The sequence below is a fragment of the Molothrus ater genome, chromosome 29 (genome assembly GCF_012460135.2).
Source record: "Molothrus ater isolate BHLD 08-10-18 breed brown headed cowbird chromosome 29, BPBGC_Mater_1.1, whole genome shotgun sequence".
Classification (NCBI taxonomy): Eukaryota; Metazoa; Chordata; class Aves; order Passeriformes; family Icteridae; genus Molothrus; species Molothrus ater.
In genome coordinates, this window is record NC_050506.2 from 1,826,840 (window position 1) to 1,846,085 (window position 19,246).

At 60.2% G+C, this 19,246-nt stretch overlaps 4 protein-coding genes across 9 annotated transcripts in view; all 4 read right to left on the reverse strand.

Annotated features, from left to right (window-relative positions):
* Positions 1-37: 37 nt before the first annotated feature.
* ATP8B2 (ATPase phospholipid transporting 8B2) lies at positions 38-10,040 on the reverse strand. The gene is given in 28 exon segments (XM_036397766.2): positions 38-1,331; positions 1,423-1,553; positions 1,636-1,774; positions 1,861-2,106; positions 2,273-2,356; positions 2,647-2,870; positions 3,061-3,244; positions 3,323-3,464; positions 3,583-3,688; positions 3,805-3,916; positions 3,994-4,158; positions 4,309-4,424; positions 4,629-4,817; positions 4,890-4,974; positions 4,976-5,056; positions 5,131-5,174; positions 5,321-5,529; positions 6,238-6,434; positions 6,508-6,596; positions 6,675-6,833; positions 7,043-7,122; positions 7,263-7,333; positions 7,700-7,772; positions 7,883-7,944; positions 8,102-8,200; positions 8,350-8,463; positions 9,125-9,183; positions 9,911-10,040. Coding segments are annotated over 28 exon segments (3,579 nt in total). The 5' UTR covers positions 9,942-10,040; the 3' UTR covers positions 38-1,043.
* Positions 10,041-10,455: 415 nt separating this feature from the next.
* Positions 10,456-11,702, reverse strand: AQP10 (aquaporin 10). The gene is made up of 5 exons (XM_036397719.1): positions 11,549-11,702; positions 11,316-11,453; positions 11,111-11,229; positions 10,822-11,039; positions 10,456-10,750 (listed from the first exon to the last, which is right to left on the reverse strand). The coding sequence occupies exons 1-5, from the start codon at positions 11,694-11,696 to the stop codon at positions 10,456-10,458; spliced, it is 918 nt and encodes a 305-aa protein (XP_036253612.1). The 5' UTR covers positions 11,697-11,702.
* A 1,337-nt stretch (positions 11,703-13,039) lies between these two features.
* On the reverse strand, positions 13,040-14,844 carry HAX1 (HCLS1 associated protein X-1). The gene is made up of 8 exons (XM_036397912.2): positions 14,714-14,844; positions 14,360-14,571; positions 14,137-14,279; positions 13,965-14,010; positions 13,737-13,852; positions 13,492-13,642; positions 13,262-13,417; positions 13,040-13,173 (listed from the first exon to the last, which is right to left on the reverse strand). The coding sequence occupies exons 1-7, from the start codon at positions 14,764-14,766 to the stop codon at positions 13,302-13,304; spliced, it is 837 nt and encodes a 278-aa protein (XP_036253805.1). The 5' UTR covers positions 14,767-14,844; the 3' UTR covers positions 13,040-13,173; positions 13,262-13,301.
* Positions 14,845-15,831: 987 nt separating this feature from the next.
* Positions 15,832-19,246, reverse strand: part of UBAP2L (ubiquitin associated protein 2 like) — a 31,304-nt gene continuing 27,889 nt past the window's right edge. For all 6 annotated transcript variants that reach the window (XM_036397767.2, XM_054517607.1, XM_054517605.1 and 3 more), the window contains 3 exons: positions 18,272-18,339; positions 17,780-17,977; positions 15,832-16,810 (listed from right to left, as the gene is read on the reverse strand). In XM_036397767.2, coding sequence (XP_036253660.1) covers positions 16,715-16,810; positions 17,780-17,977; positions 18,272-18,339 — 362 coding nt within the window. In that variant the 3' untranslated portion in view covers positions 15,832-16,714. The remainder of the gene's footprint in view (positions 16,811-17,779; positions 17,978-18,271; positions 18,340-19,246) is intronic.

Here is a 19,246-nt window from a genome sequence, read left to right on the forward strand (position 1 = left end):
AAAAAAAAAAAAAAAAAAAAAAAAAGCTGTTTTGGGGTTGTTTTTTTTAGTTTTCCCTTAAGAATTATAAAATGATACTATTCCGCCAGAAATTATCCAGCTCGATCCGCGGCCCCTCCACTGAAACAACCCCAAAACCTCCCTAAATCTCCTCCAGCCCTCATCAACACCCGTCTTAATAAGCTCCTCTTTGGTATCGCGTCCCTGGGAGCCCAACAGCTCCAGAGGCTCCCCAGGATCCCCGTTGCCCACCCACACTTCAGTCCCGCAGGAGCTGGAGAGGAGGAGGAGGAGGAGGAAGCAGAGGCCGAGCGTTGCGCAAGACCACGCGTGGGAGTGAATCACGGCAGCCGCCAAATCCGAGCCTCCCTGTGGTACACAACACTTCCCCTTTCCGACCCAGCACCCACCGGCCTGGGGAACCCTGAGGAGGGTGAACTTCCTCCCCCCTTCTCCCTGTACCCAGCCAAGAAATGAGTCGCTCTGTAAACTCAGAGTATTTTTCCCTTACCTTTTTTTTTTGTTTGTTTTGGTTGCTATTTTTTTTTGGTGGGGGGGGGTCTTTTTTTTTCCTTTTTTTTTTTTTTTTTTTTTTTGGTTTATATTAAAAAAAAGACACGTGGGTGAAGGCCAGGGAGAGGCCACACCGTCCTCCCACAGCCCTGCACCTCTGGTACGATACATTCATGTGCGATGGGGCGTTTGCACTCAGTGGAATTGAATACTGATGGAGGAGTGAATGGGGGGTGGGGTGGGGCTGATGGTGATGGCATCCATCCATCCATCCATCCATCCATCCATCCATCCATCCATCCATCCATCCATCCATCCATCCATCCTTCCTTCCTTCCCAGGGAGGGACAGACTGTATTTTTTGGCTAGAAGGCGACAGTCCAGACTCCTCCAAACCTCAGCACTGGCCCCCACATCACCTCTGCTCCTACCATGAGACCCTGCTGACAAGGGGCTTTGCCCTCCTCAGGGCCAGGGGCAGAGGAGGGGAGCCCCCAGCTGCACAGGAGGGGATGTGACCCCCTCCAGCCTCACACCCTGAGAGTCTTGTCGGCCACGCCACTGGGGCTGCCGGCGCTGCTGCCCTCGCCGCCCTTCTTCTTCCGCAGGGTGTCAATCCAGCTGGTGCTGGGGCGGGGGGCAAAGCTGGACAGTGCCAAGGAGCTAAGCCTCATGTTCTTGCCAGACATGATGAGCTCCCCGAAGCCCTCCTGATGGGAGAAGGCGTAGCCAGAGCGGCGGGAGCCCGCGCGCCCTGCGTGCTGCATGCACCGGTGCTGCGTCTTCTGCTTCTTCCGTACCAGCTGAGTGTAGCGCACCTGGGGACACAGGGCAGGCTCAGGGGCCTGAGGAACCCCCTCTCCTCAGGGCTGGGACCCTGTGAGTGCTCCTAGAGCCACGCACTCTCACCGTATCCGAGAGCTCTGGTTTCAGGTCCAGCTTAAGGAAGCGAAAGGCCACAACGGGCACGATACAGACTACGGCGGTGAGGGCGATGGTCAGCCAGACCGTGGGCTGGGCCAGCGTGTTCTGTGCGTTACCTGGGGGAAGGAATGAACCCAGTGAGGGCAGGCCAAGGCAGCTCCTGCTGGGGTGGGGAGCATGGGGCGTACAGGGACTCACCCACAAAGCGGAACTGGTTGGGGAACATCCGGAAGAGGCCGTCGCTGTGCATGGTGAAGAGGATGGCGAAGTAGGCGGCCAGGCTGCCCCAGATGAAGAAGTGGTTGATGGCTGTCCAGAATCCTGTGTCTAAGCCGATCTGGTGGGGGGGATGCAGGAAGAATCAGGGCTCAGGGGATGCCTGAGGTGCCTCGAGGGTCTGGGGCCGAGTAGCCACGTCCCTACCTGCACACTGACGACAATCACGAGGGAGGTGGCGACAGTGACGGCGAAGGACTGGTAGTCGGCCAGCTGGGCACCATCATCACGGGTGGCATCAGCAAAGACGCCATAGGGGATGAAGAACATGAGGATGGAGGTGTAGATGCCCTGGGCAATGCAGATGAAGAACTCCCGCTTGTTGAAGAGCAGGTTCAGCTGCCCAGGCTCGTAGAGTTTGGGGTACTCCATGCTCCGCTGCTCTGGCACATCCTGGGGGCATGGGCACCTCCCCTTAGCCCTGGGTGGGAGCAGCCTCCACCACAGTCCATGGAATGACAAGGACAGCCTGACTCAGGCACCCAGGCAGCCCTTCTTCCCACAGGGTGGGTACAGACCCCTCACACACCCAGGGACTTCTCACTACCCCCCGCCATACCTGGTCAAAGACACCCATAGCGAGCACAGGCAGCGATGTGTAGACAATGTTGTACAGCGTGATGAAGTACTGGTCATACACCGTCTGCATGGAACAGAGCACTCAGCAGGGCACAAGACTTGCCCACCCTGTGCCCCAGCCAGCCCCCGAGTCCCTGTGCCCACAGCTGCAGGGACAGGAGAGCTGTCTCAGCCCCCCAGGACTGCCCACCCTGACCACAGGCTCCTCACACACTGCACGCTGGATGCCAGGCTCTGCCTCCTGGCTCGGGATGAGTCCCCACGGGTAGTCCATGGGCCTGAACACGCTTCAGAGCCGAGGAGCCCTGCAGGAAAACCCTCCCCAGCTCTCAGTGAGAAAGGCCACCAACGCACCTGTGCTGAGAAGCCGCAGAAGAAGCCAAACCAGAAGTGGACCATGGTGAAGGCAAAGTTCTTATAGAAGAAGTAGCAAAGAAATTTGCACATGCGCAGGTAGGACCAGCGCCCATGCACCAGGAGCAGGCGCTGCAGGAACTTGAACTGGGAGAAGGAGTAGTCGGAGGCCAGCACGGCCTGGATGCCTTCCTGCCCACTGATGCCCACCCCAATGTGGGCAGCTGTGGAGGGAAGGAGAGATAGGTAAAGAGAGGGCTGCCAGGAGCACAGGGGACGAGAGCAGCACCCCCAGCACAGGCACTTTGTTCCTGTGGGGCACAGAGGGGTGAGCACAGAAGCTCCCATGGGCCCCAGGACGGTGCAGGGGGGTGGCCTGTCTTCTCCTGTGGTCCCCCAGATCCCAGGCCTTACTCTTGATCATGCTGACATCGTTGGCCCCATCCCCAATGGCCAAAGTGACGGCTTTCTTGTACTTCTTGACCAGCTCCACCACCTGGGCTTTCTGCAGGGGTGTGACACGGCAGCAGATAACGGCCTTGCAGGCACACGCCGTCTCCAGGAATTCCACCTCCATGTCTGCCTCCAGTGCATGGGCCTGCAAGGAGAGCAAGGGACAGCTGGGATCATGGTGCACAGCCAGGCCTTGTCCTGCCTGGCACTCCCAGGGCCCTACCAGGCTGTGCCCGTTGATGACCAGGGCGTATTCGCCCGCAATGGCTTCCAGCACTGAGGTAAGCTTGGAGGAGAGTTTCTCCTGGTAGGAGAAGCCATTGCACACAGAACGTGATGCATCCATCATCTTCTCCCGGGCTTTCCTGAGGAGAGAGGGGCCACAGGGTTCCATCTCAAGGCCTTTCCATAGCTCCAGCTCCCCCAGCCACAGCTGTGCCCCACACTGGCACTGCTCTGTGTCCTTTGCCCCACAACCCTCACCTTAGCTCCTCTCGCACCTCCAGCACAGTGTGGCCTGTGACCACAAACACCTCTGTCATGTCATCTGTCAGCATCTTGCAGGAGTAGCCGATGTTCACAGCTGTTTCTGTGGACAGGAAACCAGGGGCTGAGCCAGAGTCCATTCCAGAGAGAGCACTAGGGATCCCAGGCAGGTGGAATCCAGCCCACAAACATCCAGCCAGCACCTCAGCCACGCCTCACCCTGCTTGTCCCCTGTCAGCACCCAGATCTTGATGTTGGCCAGCGTCAGGATGGCAATGGTTTCGGGGACCCCCTGCTGCAGTTTGTCCTCGATGGCCGTGGCTCCAAGCAGCTTGGGGACCCAAATGGGTGGGAGGTCAGCAGGGGTTGCCTGCAGCCACCACCAGCCTCAGCCTCCAGCCCACCTACCATCATATCATGCTCCACCTCATCGTAGAGCTGAGCCAGGTGATCCTCACGGGCCTCAGGGGCACTGCCAGCTTGATGCAGCCGCTCAGACCAGTCCTTGTAGTAGCTCTCCTCCAGGTCTCTGTAAGCCAGCACCAGTGTCCGCAGCCCCTCGCCAGCGTACTCCTGCAAGAGGTCAGAGCTGGCTGTGCTGGAGACCCTCAGTGTGTCCCCAGACCTCAGCAGCATTGCTAGGGCAGGGCACAAGCCCAGCTCAGGCTCCTGGGCAGCCACTCTTTCCTCCCCACGCTGCCTGCAGGACCCTGTCCTACGCACATTGAGGTGGTCGGTGGTGACGCTGGTCAGCTCCTGGTTGAGGGGGTGCAGCCTCTCCAGCAGGATGGTGTCAGCACCTTTGCAGTACAGCCGGATCTTGCCCTCAGGGCTGCGCACTGCAGGGAGGAGGGGAAGAGATGCCTGGCTCAGGGGTGCAGGAGCAGATCCTGCTCCTGCTCTGACCCCCAGTCATCAACCTGCTGATGCCTCCACTGTCACATCCCCATCAGTGCTGGACTGGTCCCCCAGCACACCACAATGAGCCCCGTGCTGCAGCCCCATGTGCCCTCCCAGTCCCTGTGCTGCGCTCAGGACCTCACCGATGACAGACATGCGCTTGCGGATGTTGTTGAAGTCCAGGATGGCCAGCAGCTGGTAGGTGATGGCCTGACCCAGCTCCTGCACTGTGATGGTCTTGGGCGTGCGGGACCGGAACACAAAGCCAAAGTTTCTGGCAGCTGTGACCAGCGCTCCCTCATCTGGGGACTGTGCCTTGTACAACAGCTCCCCTGCAGACAGCACGGGGCTCAGTGACAGTGTCTTGTGACCCACAGGGACAGATCCTGCCCCACTCTGCCTACCTTCACTCTTCTCCTCGGACATGACCGTGTGACAGAGCGAGAGCAGGCGGAAGAACTCGTGCACGTGGAGGTCTCCCAGCTTGACAGGCTTCCAGCAGGCTGGGGTCCCAGAACTGGAACCGTGGGTCTGCCAGTGGGTTGAAGGAGAAGTCTACAGGCTCTGGCCTCTGCAGGGGCAAAGTTAGGGTTACCTCCCCGTGGCACTTAGCGTGGGCAGGCACTGAACTGACAGCACCCTTACCTCTCCCAGCTCTGCCTTGTGGCCCAGCATGTCCTGCACATCACCTGCAAAACAGGGCATGGAGTTAACTATGACAGAGACCCAACACCACGGCAGCTGTTGCTGCCCCACAACGCTCTTGCTAAGCCCCCTTGTCCCCTGACTGCCCCAAACAGAGGTGGGGAGCCCCAGCCTGGCATCTGGAGCTCACCATAGCTGTGCCCGTTCACAGAGCACTTGCTGAAGACCATGATATTCTGGGTGAGGGTGCCAGTCTTGTCAGAGAAGATGTACTCCACCTGCCCCAGCTCCTCGTTGAGGGTGGTGGTGCGGGCTTCAGCTGGCGTCCGGCGCTTGGCACAGTACATCTTCTTGTCCCAGTTGATGAAGTAGCTGTGCCCAAGCCGGATCACCTCGACGCTGCAGGAGGATGGCTGGGTGTCACTGGGGCAGGGCAGCACACTCTGCTGAGCCAGCGACAGGCACACACATGCCCACCCCAGACCCTCAGTGCCCTGGGCACTCCAGCACCCCGGGTGCCCCCCATGGCTTGCTAGCCCCCACACCCTTCCCAGGGGCTGGCTTGCAACCCATTCCTGCTGACAGCCACCGCTAAGCCAGGGCTGGGGACCAAGGCAAGGCACCCAGGGGAAGCCCATGGGGCTCCCCAAGCATCTCACACACCTACAAACCCTGAACCCCTCCCAAGCCCACAGGGCAGACAGCAATGAGTGGGAGGGGTGGAGGTGACACATTCTTACCTCGGGGCTAAGGGTGACAGAACCCATGCTGGGGAACGAAAAGAGAGAGAAATTAAAAGAGAGAGAGAAGGGGACAGTGCAGGAGCCTGGGAACTGCAGGAGGGCAGAGCAAAATAGCCAGCGTGCAGCCAGGGCAGGGAGAGACAGGCAGCCAGACACAGCCAGGGGGGCCCTGAAGGACCTGTGTGGTCCTTAGGTCTTGGGGTGTCCCTGAAGGCAGACATGGCCTGTCACCAAGAGAGTAGCCCACACCCACCCACAGAACACACCGTTCTGCCTGTGGATCTCCATCCCTGTCTCCCCTCCCCAGAGGGCACCCCTAATTTCTCATACACCCCATGCCCAGCCCCTCTGCCCCCTGCCCTACCTCACATAGAGCGAGATGGGCACCACAGTGTTGAGGATGATGATGTAGGACCAGAAGGAGAGGAAGCCAGAGAAGAAGGCACTGTGCACCCCCTCGTCCCAGGGCAAGTAGATCTGGAAGCAGACGCCCACCTCGTGCTCCCAGATGGCGTTGCCAATGGCCAGGATCACTCCCATGCACACCAGGAACCCAAAGATCTGGGGAAGGAACATTACATAAGAGCCCTGACTGGGTCAGAGCCAGGGCTCCCAGGATCTCCCTTCTGCATACCCAGAGCACCAGCGTGTTCATCAGCCGGTCGATGCTCGTCCGCTTAAATTTGGTCCGGCCGCTGTTCTGCATCAGTTTTGTGTCAGGTCCTGGGGAGCAGGAAGGCTTAAGGGTTTGTCTTTCCCTCCCCTGTGTGCAGCACAGCAGCAGCTGCTGCCTCAGCCCACCTGCAAAGATGACGAGGCCAAAGCACCACTCAGTGTTGCGCAGGACGCAGCCCCGCAGCAGCATGTTCTGGTTGCTCAGGGGGTACTTGTTCTCCTTCCAGTACAGTGTCCCACCAAACTTGTCCAGCTTGTTGTTGGGGGGTTCACAGATCACCTCACCTGGGTGCACAGTATGGCTCAGCTGGGACTTGCCTTCTCCACAGGGCCAGCTCCATCCCAGTGCTCCCAGCACCATCCCTGGCTCCCCAGAGATCCGCTTCGAGCCACAGAATGACGGTGCCACGTGGCTGGTCCTTGTCTACCAAGGGTGACAGAGGAGGGAAGGTGGGGGGCTGCCTCGTGGCAGAGGGCTGGGCACAGGCACTCACCATCAAAGAGAGCCAGCTGGCTGGTGTCCCCAAGCTCTGCGGTGACAGGGATGGCCTGACGCACCTTCATGTTGGTCTCTCTGCAGGCAGGATGGCACCACATGGGTTAGAGACAGCCTGGCAGGGACAGCCTTTGCAGGTGCTCCTGCCCTGCCTGCAGCCCAGCCTCACTCCCACCTCTTGCCTCCCCTGGCCCCTCAAGGTGAGCAGGGACACCTACCCATCCAGCTCTGCAGTCTCTATGTAGCATAACCCATGGGGTTCGCTGCTGGAGAGGAGGAGGAGGTCAGCCTGCTGGGAAAGACTTGTGAAGGGTTGTGCCAACACTGGGGCTCCCCCATGCCTTCCCCAGGGAAGCTCCTGGCCCTTGGATGTCCTTGGAACTCCCTGGAGCATCTGCAAAGGCCATCCCTAACCCCATGTGTCCTTTGCACCATTGCTCCAAGTGCCCAGATCCTCAGAGTTCAAAACATGGCACCACTATGGCCCCAACTCTCCAACCTAAATGCAACTTCCAGGTTGGAAGTCCCTAATGTCCCCACCCTGGGCAGAGACAGAGGAGCACAAAAGCAAAGTGGGAGTGGCATCACACCCTTCCATGGTCCCTGTGTGCCAACCACCCTGCTGGAACCATACTTGTCTCAGGGCTGCACTCACCGCCACAAACTGGTTGTTCTCCAGCTTGATGATGTCTCCAACACGGACGTTCATCCACTGCTCCTGCCGAAGGCTGAAGAGGGAACACCAAACTGTAGTCAGGCAGGAGCCCTGCCCTGCCCACTGCCACGTCCCACAGGGTCCCTGGCTCCCTCTGCACTGCTCTGTGCCCGTGACACTCACACTCCACCGATCAGGACCTGAGACTGCCGGTTGTTCACCTGGTTGTCGCTTTTATGGCGGAACTGGGAGCAGGGGGAAGAGACAGCAGTGTCAGCCTCTTGGGGATGGGGTGCTGCACTCCCCCAGCATCTCAAGTGCCATGGCCCCAGACACTGAACCCCTGCACAGCATCCCAACCCCCTGCCCAGTGGGCAGAGGGGCACAGGGGGAACCACTCACGTAGTCATCGGTGGCATCTTTGACAGCTGTGATGGTTAAGACAAGAACCAAAGGCACGATGGTGGTAAACCAGGAGAGCGAAGAAATCTGAGGAATCAGCTGGGGACAGGGAACAGGAAATTACACAGGAACCAGCCAGCCCCAGGTCCATACTGCCCCTGCTCAAGGGTGCCAAACCTCCCCACCTCCAAAGTATGGCACTACTTGGAGCCCTCCTGTATGTCCAGGCAGGGAAGGACTGCACTCACCTGCAGGATGAGGAGGAAGAGGAAATAGGTGTTGGCCACTTCTTGGAACTGCTCGAAGAGGTTGACAGGCAGGAAGGTGACAATGTTGTACTTGGAGGTCTTGATGCAGTTGCTCTAGGAACAGATGGGGCAAGAAGAGGGTTTACAGGCTGCCGAGGCCCCATAACCCCCCAGGATGAGATCACTCTGGAGGGCAGGGGCTGTGGCTCACCATGCTCTTTGGGGGGGGGGGTCAGGCTCCTGCTCCTGTGCTACCTCTGGCAGCTTCCTTGGGAAGCCAGTTCCTCAGGCTCAGTCACCAGCTGGTACCCTGGGACCAGCCTCCTCCGGCAGCAGCACCTGGCCCCCACAAGGGTGACCCCAACCCAGACCCCCCTTCTCCCCTCTCTGCAGTCAGCTCTGGGCTGCCAAGGATAACCTCCAGCGTGGGGGGAGGTCAATGTGAGCACTGCCCTCCCTTGGCACCTTCAGAAGCTACCCCATGATCCACACTGGGATGTGGGACCGGGCTGGGATCTGGGCAGAGCCAGAGGGTTCGGGGCCTTGGCCAAGGATGGGTGGGCTGAATCCTCCACATGGACAGCACTGTGCCCGGCCATCCCCACAGCTATATTGGCATTCATGTCATCAGCACCATTTTTTCAGGGACAAATATCTATTTTGTAGTCATAACACCTCCCCCTCCCACCGAAGTGTGGGTGATTCAGACCCCAGCCTCACAGACCTGCCCGAGGAGCCCCGGGAAGGGGTTCAGCCCCCCTCATCCCTCACTCACTGCGTACTGGAACTTCTCGTTGTACTCCCGCGCGTTGGCTCGCACTCGACGCTCTTCCTCTACAACACAGCACCCTGTCACCCCCAAGCACCCCAACACCCCCTGTAGCTGCAGCCAGAGAGCCCCAAAACCCTGAACCCTGACACCCCAATCTCCTCTCCGTCCTGGAAGCCAAGCTAGTCCCAGAATCCCAGAAGGCAGGGAACAGGGAGTCTCCCCAGCTGTGTGATGTGGTCCTGTGCTCCTCCATGCAGGACCTGTATCCCTGCCCACCTTGAACCCCAACCTTGCTTAACTGCACCTCCACTCCCAAACTCTGCATCCCCAGATCCCCCAAGCCTGTAGTGCGAGACCCCCAGCTCTACTTACCTGTACTTCCAGAGCCTCAGATTCTGCATCTCCCTGCTCCCCCAGCTCGGCATCCTGAGGTCACCGGGCCCTTCCAGCCCAGACACTGCACCCCCAGAGGACACCTCTGCTCCTCAGCCCTGCTTTGCTGCATTCCTGGATCCCCAAAGTCCGCCCTCCCAGCCCCGCTTAGCTGCATCCCCATCTCTGCATCCCCGGCCCCATTGCGGCTCCCCCGCCGCACCCACCGCCCCGCCGGGGTCGCGGAGCCGCTGCCACCCCTGGGACATCCCCGGGGCACGGCCCCGGCCCGAGCTGCCGCTGCTGGCCCGGCGCGGCCCGGCCCTCCCTCCCCACCGCGTTACTGAGGCAACGTCGCACCGGGGCCCGCCCGGGACCCACCCGGGCTTCCCCCGGGCCCAGCGCGGCTCCGCTTACCCGGAGCTTGGCGGGCCGCGCACCGCTCCATGTCCCGCGGCCCCGCAGCCCATGGGGAGCGGGCGGGCGGCCGGGCCGGGCCGGGGCCGCTGCCTCTGCCGCCGCCTCAGCTCCCCATGGCCGCGGCGGCGCCGGTCGGCGGCGGAAGTGAGGTGGGGGGCGCGGGGAAGCGGCGGAGCGCGGCCGCGGGGCCGGCCGAGAGTGCGGCCCCGGCGGCGGCCTGGCCAGCGGGGCGGCTCCCGGGGAGCCGTGTGAGTCCGCGAGGAGGGCAGAGACAGCCCCACGGGGTACCGGGGGCAGGGCCGGGGTCCCGGGACATCCCCGGATCCCATGGGGCAGCCCCACACTTGTGTCCCCCTGCAGCCAGGCCTGGCTGGCCTTCCACCCCATCCCTGCATCCCCATGTCCACAGACAAGGCACCCCGTGCTCTCCAACCCCACACCAGCAGCTCATGTCCCCCAGGCTGGGGTCCCCCTGCAGGGCCTGGCTGGCCTTCCACCACATCCCTGCACCCCCGTGTCCATAGACAAGACACCCCGAGCTCTCAGGACTCTTTTAATGGTGTGATAGCGACTGTGGGGGAGACTGTGCTGCTGGGGCTCTGTGGTGAGGGATACTCGGCAGGCTCTGTCTCCCCAGAGTCCCTTTCCTTGGGTGACCTCCCAATGTCTGCGCTGCTGATGGCGGTGTTGACCAGAACGATGGAGCCCTGCTCTGCCAGGACTTCGCTCTTCTCCTCCGGGTAGTGGAAAGCCACGAAGAGCTGGTACAGGTACGTGCCCACGGCGGCCCCCAGCAGCGGTGCTACAAGTGGCACCCACCACCAACCATTGCCCCTGCTGAGGATGGGACAGGGTAGGCTCAGCATCATCCCTGCCATCCCCACCTTGCCCCCCTTCCCTCTACCCACCTGAAGACCTCTGGGCCCCAACCTGCCAGATAGGTGAAGAGCCGGGGCCCGATGTCCCGGGCAGGGTTCAGGGGGCAGCCACAGTTGGCCCCCATGGAGCACTCGATGGAGAGCACCAAGAGAGCCACAACCACTGGTTCCAGGCCCTTGGGGACAGGCTTGTTGCGAGGGTCCATGATGCCCATGACAACAATAATCAGGACCCCTGTGCCGATCACCTGCGAGGACAGCACAGCAGCTCAGCACCACGGGGACTGAGGGGGCTCGGGGAGCTGACAGTGGCACCCACCTGGTCCAAGAAGCCATTGCCAATAGACACAAAGTCAGCAGGGTAAGTGGCAAAGATGGAGGCAGTTTCTTGGGGGCCAGTGACAGTAAGGGTCCCATTGCTATGGTGCCAGATGGCATCTGGGGGCAGAAGCAGAGCATGTACAAAAGCCTGGCCACCCCAGCATCACTCTGGAGTTCCCCTGTCCGATGCTGCTCCCCCATACCATAGTAGAGGATGTAAACAGCTCCAGCAGATATGAAAGATCCCAAGATCTGCACAACCACAAAGATGGGAAACTTCCACCAGGGGAACTGCTCTATCAGGCACATGGCTAAGGAGAACGCCGGGTTCATGTGGGCCCCTGCAATGGAATAGGGAGAAGGGCTGGGAGTGGAGGGTCCTGGGGGACTCAGAGCCAGGGGATAGCAAGAGCTGGGACGCCTTCCTCGGTCTCACCAGAGATTCCCCCTGCTGTGTAGATGCCTGCCATGACACCCAGGGCACCTCCCAGGTAGCTGGTGATGAGGTTCCCCTTTGTCTCAAAGAAGGCAATCTTCTGTGCAGCGCTGGCCAGGGTAATTGTCTGGAGAAGAGGGAGCCCCATCTCAGCCCTGGTGGCCTTGTGCTGAGACCCTCCCAGCACTGATATTGCAGGGCAGCAAGGCGAGGGCTGTGCTGGTGCTGTCCCCCTGGTTTTGCTCCTCAATACTTGGACACCAGACAGGGACTGGCAGGGAGGTGGTTACTGCCCTCACTTGTGGTTTTGATGGCAAAATAACCAAATTATAAGCAATTAAATAAACTGCTTTCTGTGGGGAGGAGTTGGGAAAGAGGTGCCACAACATAGATCCAGGGACACCATTTGCCATCATGGGATGTAGCCCAAAGGCTAATAACAGCACCAGAGCCCCAACCTTTGCCTGCTCTGAGGCAGGAGGTATCAGGGCACACACTGCCCAGCACCACACCCTGATTGCACCGCAGCTGGTGGCACAGAGTTGGACCATGCTGTGGGAACAGGGTCCAAGGGGGAGGACAGGCAGTGCTGATTTACACATTTGAGTGTGTGTGGTGCAGCCCCAAAACCCTTCCAACCCCAAGGGGCAAGCAGCAGAGCCCCAGGGACCCCTGGCACCTGCCAGCACGACACCATCAGCCCTGTCACACACACATGACACCCCCCAGCCCCAAGCCACCTGCTTGTCCTGCTTACCATCATCACGAAGGTGGCCAACACCTCAGCCAGGCACTCCCTCACCAGCTGGTTCCGGATGCGGAGCAGCCTCTGGGCTCTTGTCAAGAAAGAAGTGGTGCCCATGGTGCCAGCTGGGCAGAGGCAGCAGTGGCAGCGCTGGCAGTGGTGAGAGTGGTGTAGATGTCTAATTCGCAGCAGGTTTTATGAGCCCCACAGCCAGGTGGGTGATTATGTGCAGACTTTAAACCAATCATGGCTGCAGCACGGGAGACGCCTGGCAGCGACCAGAGTCCTGTGTGTGGCCGGGGACACCGTGTGACAATGCTGCACCCCAGCAGGGCAAGGCCAGGTAGGAACACCCTGAGCCCCAAGTGGCCGTGGGGAGCCAAGACCTCGCTCAGGTGAGCAGGCACAGGTATTGCCTGGCCAGGAACCTCCTTTATCCCTGCCCAAGCCACAGCTGCAGTCAACACTAATAAAGATATCCTGGAAAGCTACAGTCAACACTAATAAAGAGATCCTAGAAAGGCCTCCAGGCTGGGCCAGGCCCTCAAGAGTGGCCCAGGGGAGGCATTAGCACAGCATGGGGCAGGGAAATGGCAGAGGGAGGTAAGAAAGGAGCAGTGCAGGCACAGGAGCCTGGCAATCACCTGCACCCCTGAGGCAGCCCCCCAGCGTCATCCTGGTGGACAGGGGGAATCTGCCTCAAAAACACATGAGATTCCAGTCTGAAGGAGCATGGAAGGTCACCATTTAGCATAAATAGACTTTATTGCTCTGTACACACATACACTTGACCCCCACAGGACTCCCTGTGGCTCTGCAGCGCTGCAGAAGGTGGACAGCCTCCAGCCCAGGCACCACTTCCCAGCAAGATCTGACCCATCTACAACGAAAACAGGTGGTGAGAAGAGGCTGCTGCCCACTGCCTGCTCTGACAGGCCTGGCAAGCCCAGGGTCCCACCATCCTGCACCTGTCACACACGTGGGCTGCTCAGTCAGGACTGGACACAGCTACCAGCTCGAGAACCAGCGTCGGAGGAAGCTGCCCAGCGCAGATGAGGGGCCCAGGTTGGCAGCAGGAAGCTCTTCTTGCTGTGGCCACGTGCCAGCAAACTGTGCCAGCTCCCCTGGGAGGGCAGAGAGCACTCCCTCAGTGGGGGCCCCCATCCACTTTTTGCCCCCTCCCCAGAGCTCCACTCACGGTCATCCATGTTGAGCACCTCCTCGCGGTAGTCCTTGCTCTGCCCGTGCTCCCTGGTGGTGCTGATGAAGGCCTGGTCCCCTCTCCGCCGTGTCACCGTGGTCTCCCGGCGGCCCTGGCTGTCCTGCACGGTGCGGCGCTCCTCCACCCCCTGCGCACAGCACCGAGCCCTGAGAGACCCCCAAACCACGGGGACGGTGTCCCCAGGCCTCCCACAGCCCTGCTGCACCTGCAGGGACACTCACCCCGTCAGGGAGAGTCACTGTGGTGACAGAGACGCTCTGGAAGTAAGAGTGGGACCTGGGCTCGTTGGGTCTCAGGATGGTGCCCAGCCCAGCGGAGGAGACCTGGGAGTCCAGATCTGAAGGGAGAGGGAAGGTGGTGGCTGCAGTGCGGGGACTCGCCTCAGAGGCTGTGGCAGCACAGGCGGCTGGAGCAGGGAGGGCCCCTCAGCCCCTGCTCCCAGCACCCACCTTGGTCTTCCTTGAGGCCGGGAGGAGCCCGGGGAGCATCTTCCAGCTGCAAGACAAAGCCACGCACCACTGACGGCAGTGATGGGAAGCAAAGCACGACACTGGGGCAGCACCGCACCGGCAACAGAGCTGGCTGCCCCTGCGGGAGACAGAGCCCAGATCCCTAACCCACCCCTAAGAAGGGTCTCCATGGCCGGGCCAGATCGCCGGAGCTCCCCGGGGCGGCGCTGGCAGGGGGATTCTCCGGCTGCTTCAGCATCGAGTCCCGCAGCGGTCGCCTTGCGCTCCCTTCCCCGGGGCCAGGCAGGGCGGGCTCTGGGCAGCACAAGGGCGTCGGTGAGGCCGAGGGGCTCCGAGCGGCCCCCGGAGTCTCGCTCAGCCCTTCCCGTACCCACCGAAAGGCTGCTGGGGCTCGGCCCAGAACCCCCCCAGGACGCCAAGGAGCTCGCCCATGTCCCGGAATAGCTCCTCGAAGGCGCCGCGGGAGGAGCCAGGGCTGAACCCGAAACCGAAGTCCTGGGGGGGCTGCGACATGGACGGGCCGCCATCCTCCTCCTCATCCTCCTCCTCGTCCCACGCCGCGCCGCCGAACAGCGGGTCCCGGGGTCTGCGGGACGGCGGCAGTGAGAGACCGGACAGCCCGGAGCAAGCGGGGGAGGGCCGGGGCCGGTGGGGCAACGGGCGGTTGAGAGAGGGACAGGTGCGGGCGAGGCCGGGGGCACCCGGGGGACGGGCGGGGTCCCGGTCACCTGCACCGTCCCGGGAAGCCGAAGAAGCCGCGGAACACGTCGTAGAAGCTCATCCCGCTCCGGGTCCCTCCGGGTCCCGCTACCCCGTCCCGACCGGGTCGCGCTGCCGCCAAGCGCCGCGGCCGTAAAGCGCCGCCGGCTGTCGCGAGGCGCTGCGGCAGCGCGGCCGTCCCGTGTCCCACCCGGGCCCTCGAGAGCCGCACGGGCCGGAACCGCCCCGGTGTGACCGAGCCGGGCCCCCGAGAGCCGGCCCGGTGTGACCGACCCGAGCCCCCGAGAGTCGCACGGGCCGGAGCCGCCCCGGTGTGACCGGCCCAGACCCGCGAGAGCTGCCCCGGCGTGACCGACCCGGGCCCCCGAGAGCCGCACGGGCCGGAGCCGGCCCGGTGTGACCGGCCCAGACCCCTGAGAGCCGGACGGGCCCGAACCGCCCTGGTGTGACCGCCCCCCGGGCCCCCGAGAGCCGCAGGGGCCGGAGCCGCCCCGGTGGGACCGGCCCAGCCCCGCAGGCCCCGCTGTTCGCCCGAGCTACCCCGGGGAGTGCGCCGGGCCCCCGTGGGGGTGGTGGGGGCTGGCAGGGTCCTGGGCTTCGGTAGAGGCACCTGCGCTCCCCCAGCCGCGCTCCGGAGCCCAGGCCGGCCCCGCCGCTCCCCCGCAGCCCAGGAGGGCTCCAGCTGAGCCCCGGCCCCTTACCGGCAGCGAGGGGAAGCTCAGCGGGCACTGCAGGACTGGGCACTGCTTTTCCAGTGTCTCACTGCCCTCCCCGGTGCCTGTGAGCATCCTCCCGGACTGCCCGGCGGGGACGAGGGGCTGGGGATAGCACGCCTGAACCCCCAAAAGGAGGAGCAGCAGCACCAGAGCAGTGGGGACACAAGGCAGAGCTCAGTAGGAAGAGGAAGCAGAAATGAAGGGTGAAGGTTGGGCATTATCCCTGTGCTGGCATCCTGGTGCCCAGCGTTGCAGCTGGGAAAAGGAAAAATCCACAAAAGGAGGGGACAAAAACACCAGCAAGAAGCTGGGGAGGGGTGGGGGAAGTGTTGCCCCCACCGCCCAGGGCCACCCAACCCCCTGCACCAAAAATAGGGAACGAGGCTGAGAAGCTGGAAAAAATACACACATCACTTTGTGATCTTTATTCTCTTCAGTAAATCCCCGCTCGGGGCTGCAGCTGAAGGGATCAGGTGGAACTGAAAAATACAAGATCTGGACTGCATAGAAAAAACCAAAAATAATACCCCCAAAAAACCAAACCAAATCAATCAAAACCCCACAAAACAAAACAGGAAAAAAAAAGGAAAAAAAAAAAAAGAAAATAAAAAAATCCCCAACCCAAAAGCAGAAGATACTTACAGCGTGCAAGCAGGGCAGGACCTGCACTCTGGGCCCGTGAGGATGGAGGGACGCAGATGGAAAACATAAAATACCAGGGGGGACCCCTCGGCGGGGTGGGGGAGAAATGAGAGAACTAGAGGACAGCATGGGGTTTTTGTTTTTATATACAAGACACATTTATCCATTAAATTTAGAACACGGTACAAAAAAAACACTTCAACTAATTAATCTTACAATGCTGCTCATATCAATTACTGGTCTTAATCCTAATAATAAGGGGGTTTGCTGTAGGCGACTTGCAGCTTCCACTCCTTTGGATCTGAGAGATTCTGGGGCAGCTGGATGGGAGAGGGGATAGAAAGGAGTAAAAACCAAAAAAGGCCCCTACGGCAAACGGTTCAGATCTGAATGCGGAGAGAGAGAGAGAGAGAGAGAAAAAAAAAAAAAGGAAAAAAAAAAAAGAAAAAATACAAATTCTATATTACATACAACAGGAAAGTGGCTGAAGACAGACAACGCAGAGGTGCCTGCGGCCTGCCCTGCAGGGCCCTGCTGGGCTGGGGGCCCGGGCGCTCCCCGCCGCAGGGCTCTCTCCTCCCTGGGGTCCTTCCTCATCATCGGGGGCACTGGGATTCTCTTCTGGAAGCGAGTGGTGCCGAGGGCCCGGCCTCAGTTGGCGCCCCAGCTGTAGCTGTTGTAGGCAGACTTGTTGGCCTGGGATTTCTGAGGGATGGAGCTGCCTTGGCTGCGCTGCCCGGAGCCGCTCTGCAGGAAAGGGCAGAGGAGAGGGTGGTGAGCGCAGGGGAGGCACCCCCAGCCTGCCCCACAGGGTAACACCGGCATGCCTGGGCCCCTGGCCAGGTGCTCTGCGCAGCTGCTGATCCACCTGGGCCCAGCTCAGCTCCCAGGCACTGGGGCAGCCTCCAGCACCTCACAGCTGTGCCCCAGCACCCTCCCTTGGCTGCACACCTTGCTCCAGGCCAGCACACACAGGGCTGTGGGCAGCAGGGAGAGAGGAGACGGGGAAGGGTTGGTGTGGGTTGTGTCTGCTTGCAGCTCTCTGTGTGTGTGTGTGTGTGTGTGCACATACTGCCTGAGGGCCTCTCTCCTCGCCTCCTGGGGCCATGGGGGAGAAGGAAGGGGCTGTGTGATCCTGGGGAGCCTTAGGGGCAGGGGCAGAGCCCATGGCAAGTGCAATGCATTTTCAGAGAGTTCATTACCTGATCTTCCTGCTGGCGTTGGCAGCACAGTATCATCTGCAAATATGGAAGCTGTTGCAGTACCAGGATATGTAAAATAAAGGGACAAACTATGACAATAGAAATCCACGGTTAGACCTGAAAGCTCCTGCAGGGTGGTGGCTATGGTGAGGAACCCCTTTGGTGCTGGCCTGCAGAGCTGCCCCTCAGAGGATGGGAGAGGTCAGGGTGCCCCAGATGTGTCTGCATGAGGGGGCACAACCTGGCCATAGCTGGTGCAGCCCGGCAGCAGGGGGGTTGTGCTGAGTACCCACCCTGGCAGAGCACACCCCAGGCCTTCCTCCTCACCTCATCATCCTCCTACCGGCCCTGTGTGTATGTGCAGGTGTGAGCATGTGCCTGTCGCTGCATGTGTCCGCCGCAGAGCATGAGGGAGGGAGGGACAGAGGGACAGAAGGACCAGGGAAGTCAAGGGGGAGCACGAGCCCTAGGAGATAGCCCAGCAAGGGGCTGAGGTGTCAGGGGCACTGCTTACCTGCCCATCCTGCTGCAGGTGGTGGTGGAGGATCTGCGAGTGAGGCTGCTGATGCGGGGTCAGGATGTGCATGAAGGGGGTCGGGGGGTACGCCGCCGCCGTGGCGGGGTTGATGGGGCCACCACTGCCCAGAGCTGAAGGCAGGTTGAAGGAGGCTGCTGGGGTTCCAGTGTGAAATCCCTGCTTCTCGAAGGATTGCTGAGGAGGAAGGAGATGCCAAAGGCAGAATAAGGGCAGGGAGCCAAGCTGGCAGTGTGCCCCTCCCATCTCTACACGTCACAGGCCCACAGTCAGCCTGTGGTACACAGAACAGCTAAGAGTCTCTTCCCATGGCTCTTTCTGGCCTTGGAATTGCTGTAAGCTGGGAAATGTCAAGCATTTCCCTTCTCCCTGGCTGTCTGATCCAAGGGGATGAGACCTCATTGCCCAGAGAGGCTGTCTCAGACCTTGGCTTCTCCTCCCCAGCAAGGCAGGAAGCACACAGACACTGACCTGAGTTTTGGAGTAGACAGAGCCCGAGATGTCTGGCACGCCTGTATTACTGGATGTCACGGATACACCTGGGGAGAAGGAAGGGAGAGGTGGGTGTTAGGCAGCAGCCAGTGGGTCAGCATGAGCCTCTTGCTGCTAACACCAGCAGCACCTGCTGGAGAGCTCCAGTGGTCAGAGATCTGCAGCCAGATTGGCCTGTGTCACAGACATCTTTTATGAAAAATCTTTTCTTTAGGATTTTTCCTCTTGAGAAGATGAGAGGCCTCAGGAACAAAATGTAAACAATGGTTATCTGCTGCTGTGGAATGCAACAAGTAGATCTGTGATTAGTCTCATGCAGTTGTTTCTAATTAATAACTAATCACAGTGAGCTGGCTTGGACAGAGTCCAAGCCACAAGCTTTTGTTATCATTCTTCTTCTGTTCTTAGCCAGCCTTCTGATGAAATCCTCTCTTCTATTCTTTTAGTATAGTTTTAATATAATATATATCATAAAATAATAAATCAAGCCTTCTGAAACATGGAGTCAGATCCTCATCTCTTCCCTCATCCTAAGACCCCTGTGAACACCATCACAGGCCTGGGCATGACCACCTGCAAAGCACCCATATAAGTTATTTTGCTCTGGACACACTCTGTTTCAAAATGCCTCCAGAAACCAGCTGAAGGGCTGGCTGCCACCCAGAGAAACACATGGAAAACAGCAGGTCTGAGGAGAGCTGGAGAACACAATGGACAGACAGGAAAACAAACCCACAGCAGCAAAAAACAACCCAAAAGCTCCTCTGATGTAAAACAGGCAATTGCATGTAAAGGCAAATCAGCTGTAGGCTGGGATGGCTGGTGCAGTGACTGACAACACAAACCCTGTGGGGTGTTGGCTGTCCATAAAAGAGGGTGGCCATGAGGACACCTCAGCCATCATTTAATGCCTGCCTGGAAAAAGTGCTGAAATGAAAGCAGTTTGAAGGACTC

Excerpts from the sequence above, each read along its gene's own strand:
- AQP10 (XM_036397719.1), bottom strand. The coding sequence starts at position 11,696 with ATGGGGCTCCCTCTTCTCCAGACAATTACCCTGGCCAGCGCTGCACAG. Across the intron at positions 11,040-11,110 it reads GCAATGGCTTCTTGGACCAG|GTGATCGGCACAGGGGTCCT; the intron begins GTGGGTGCCACT and ends CTGTCCTCGCAG. Across the intron at positions 10,751-10,821 it reads TGGGGCCCAGAGGTCTTCAG|CAGGGGCAATGGTTGGTGGT; the intron begins GTGGGTAGAGGG and ends TCCCATCCTCAG.
- HAX1 (XM_036397912.2), bottom strand. The coding sequence starts at position 14,766 with ATGAGCTTCTACGACGTGTTCCGCGGCTTCTTCGGCTTCCCGGGACGG. Across the intron at positions 14,011-14,136 it reads CATGGAGACCCTTCTTAGGG|CTGGAAGATGCTCCCCGGGC; the intron begins GTGGGTTAGGGA and ends TTTGTCTTGCAG. Across the intron at positions 13,643-13,736 it reads CAGTGACTCTCCCTGACGGG|GGGGTGGAGGAGCGCCGCAC; the intron begins GTGAGTGTCCCT and ends TGCTGTGCGCAG.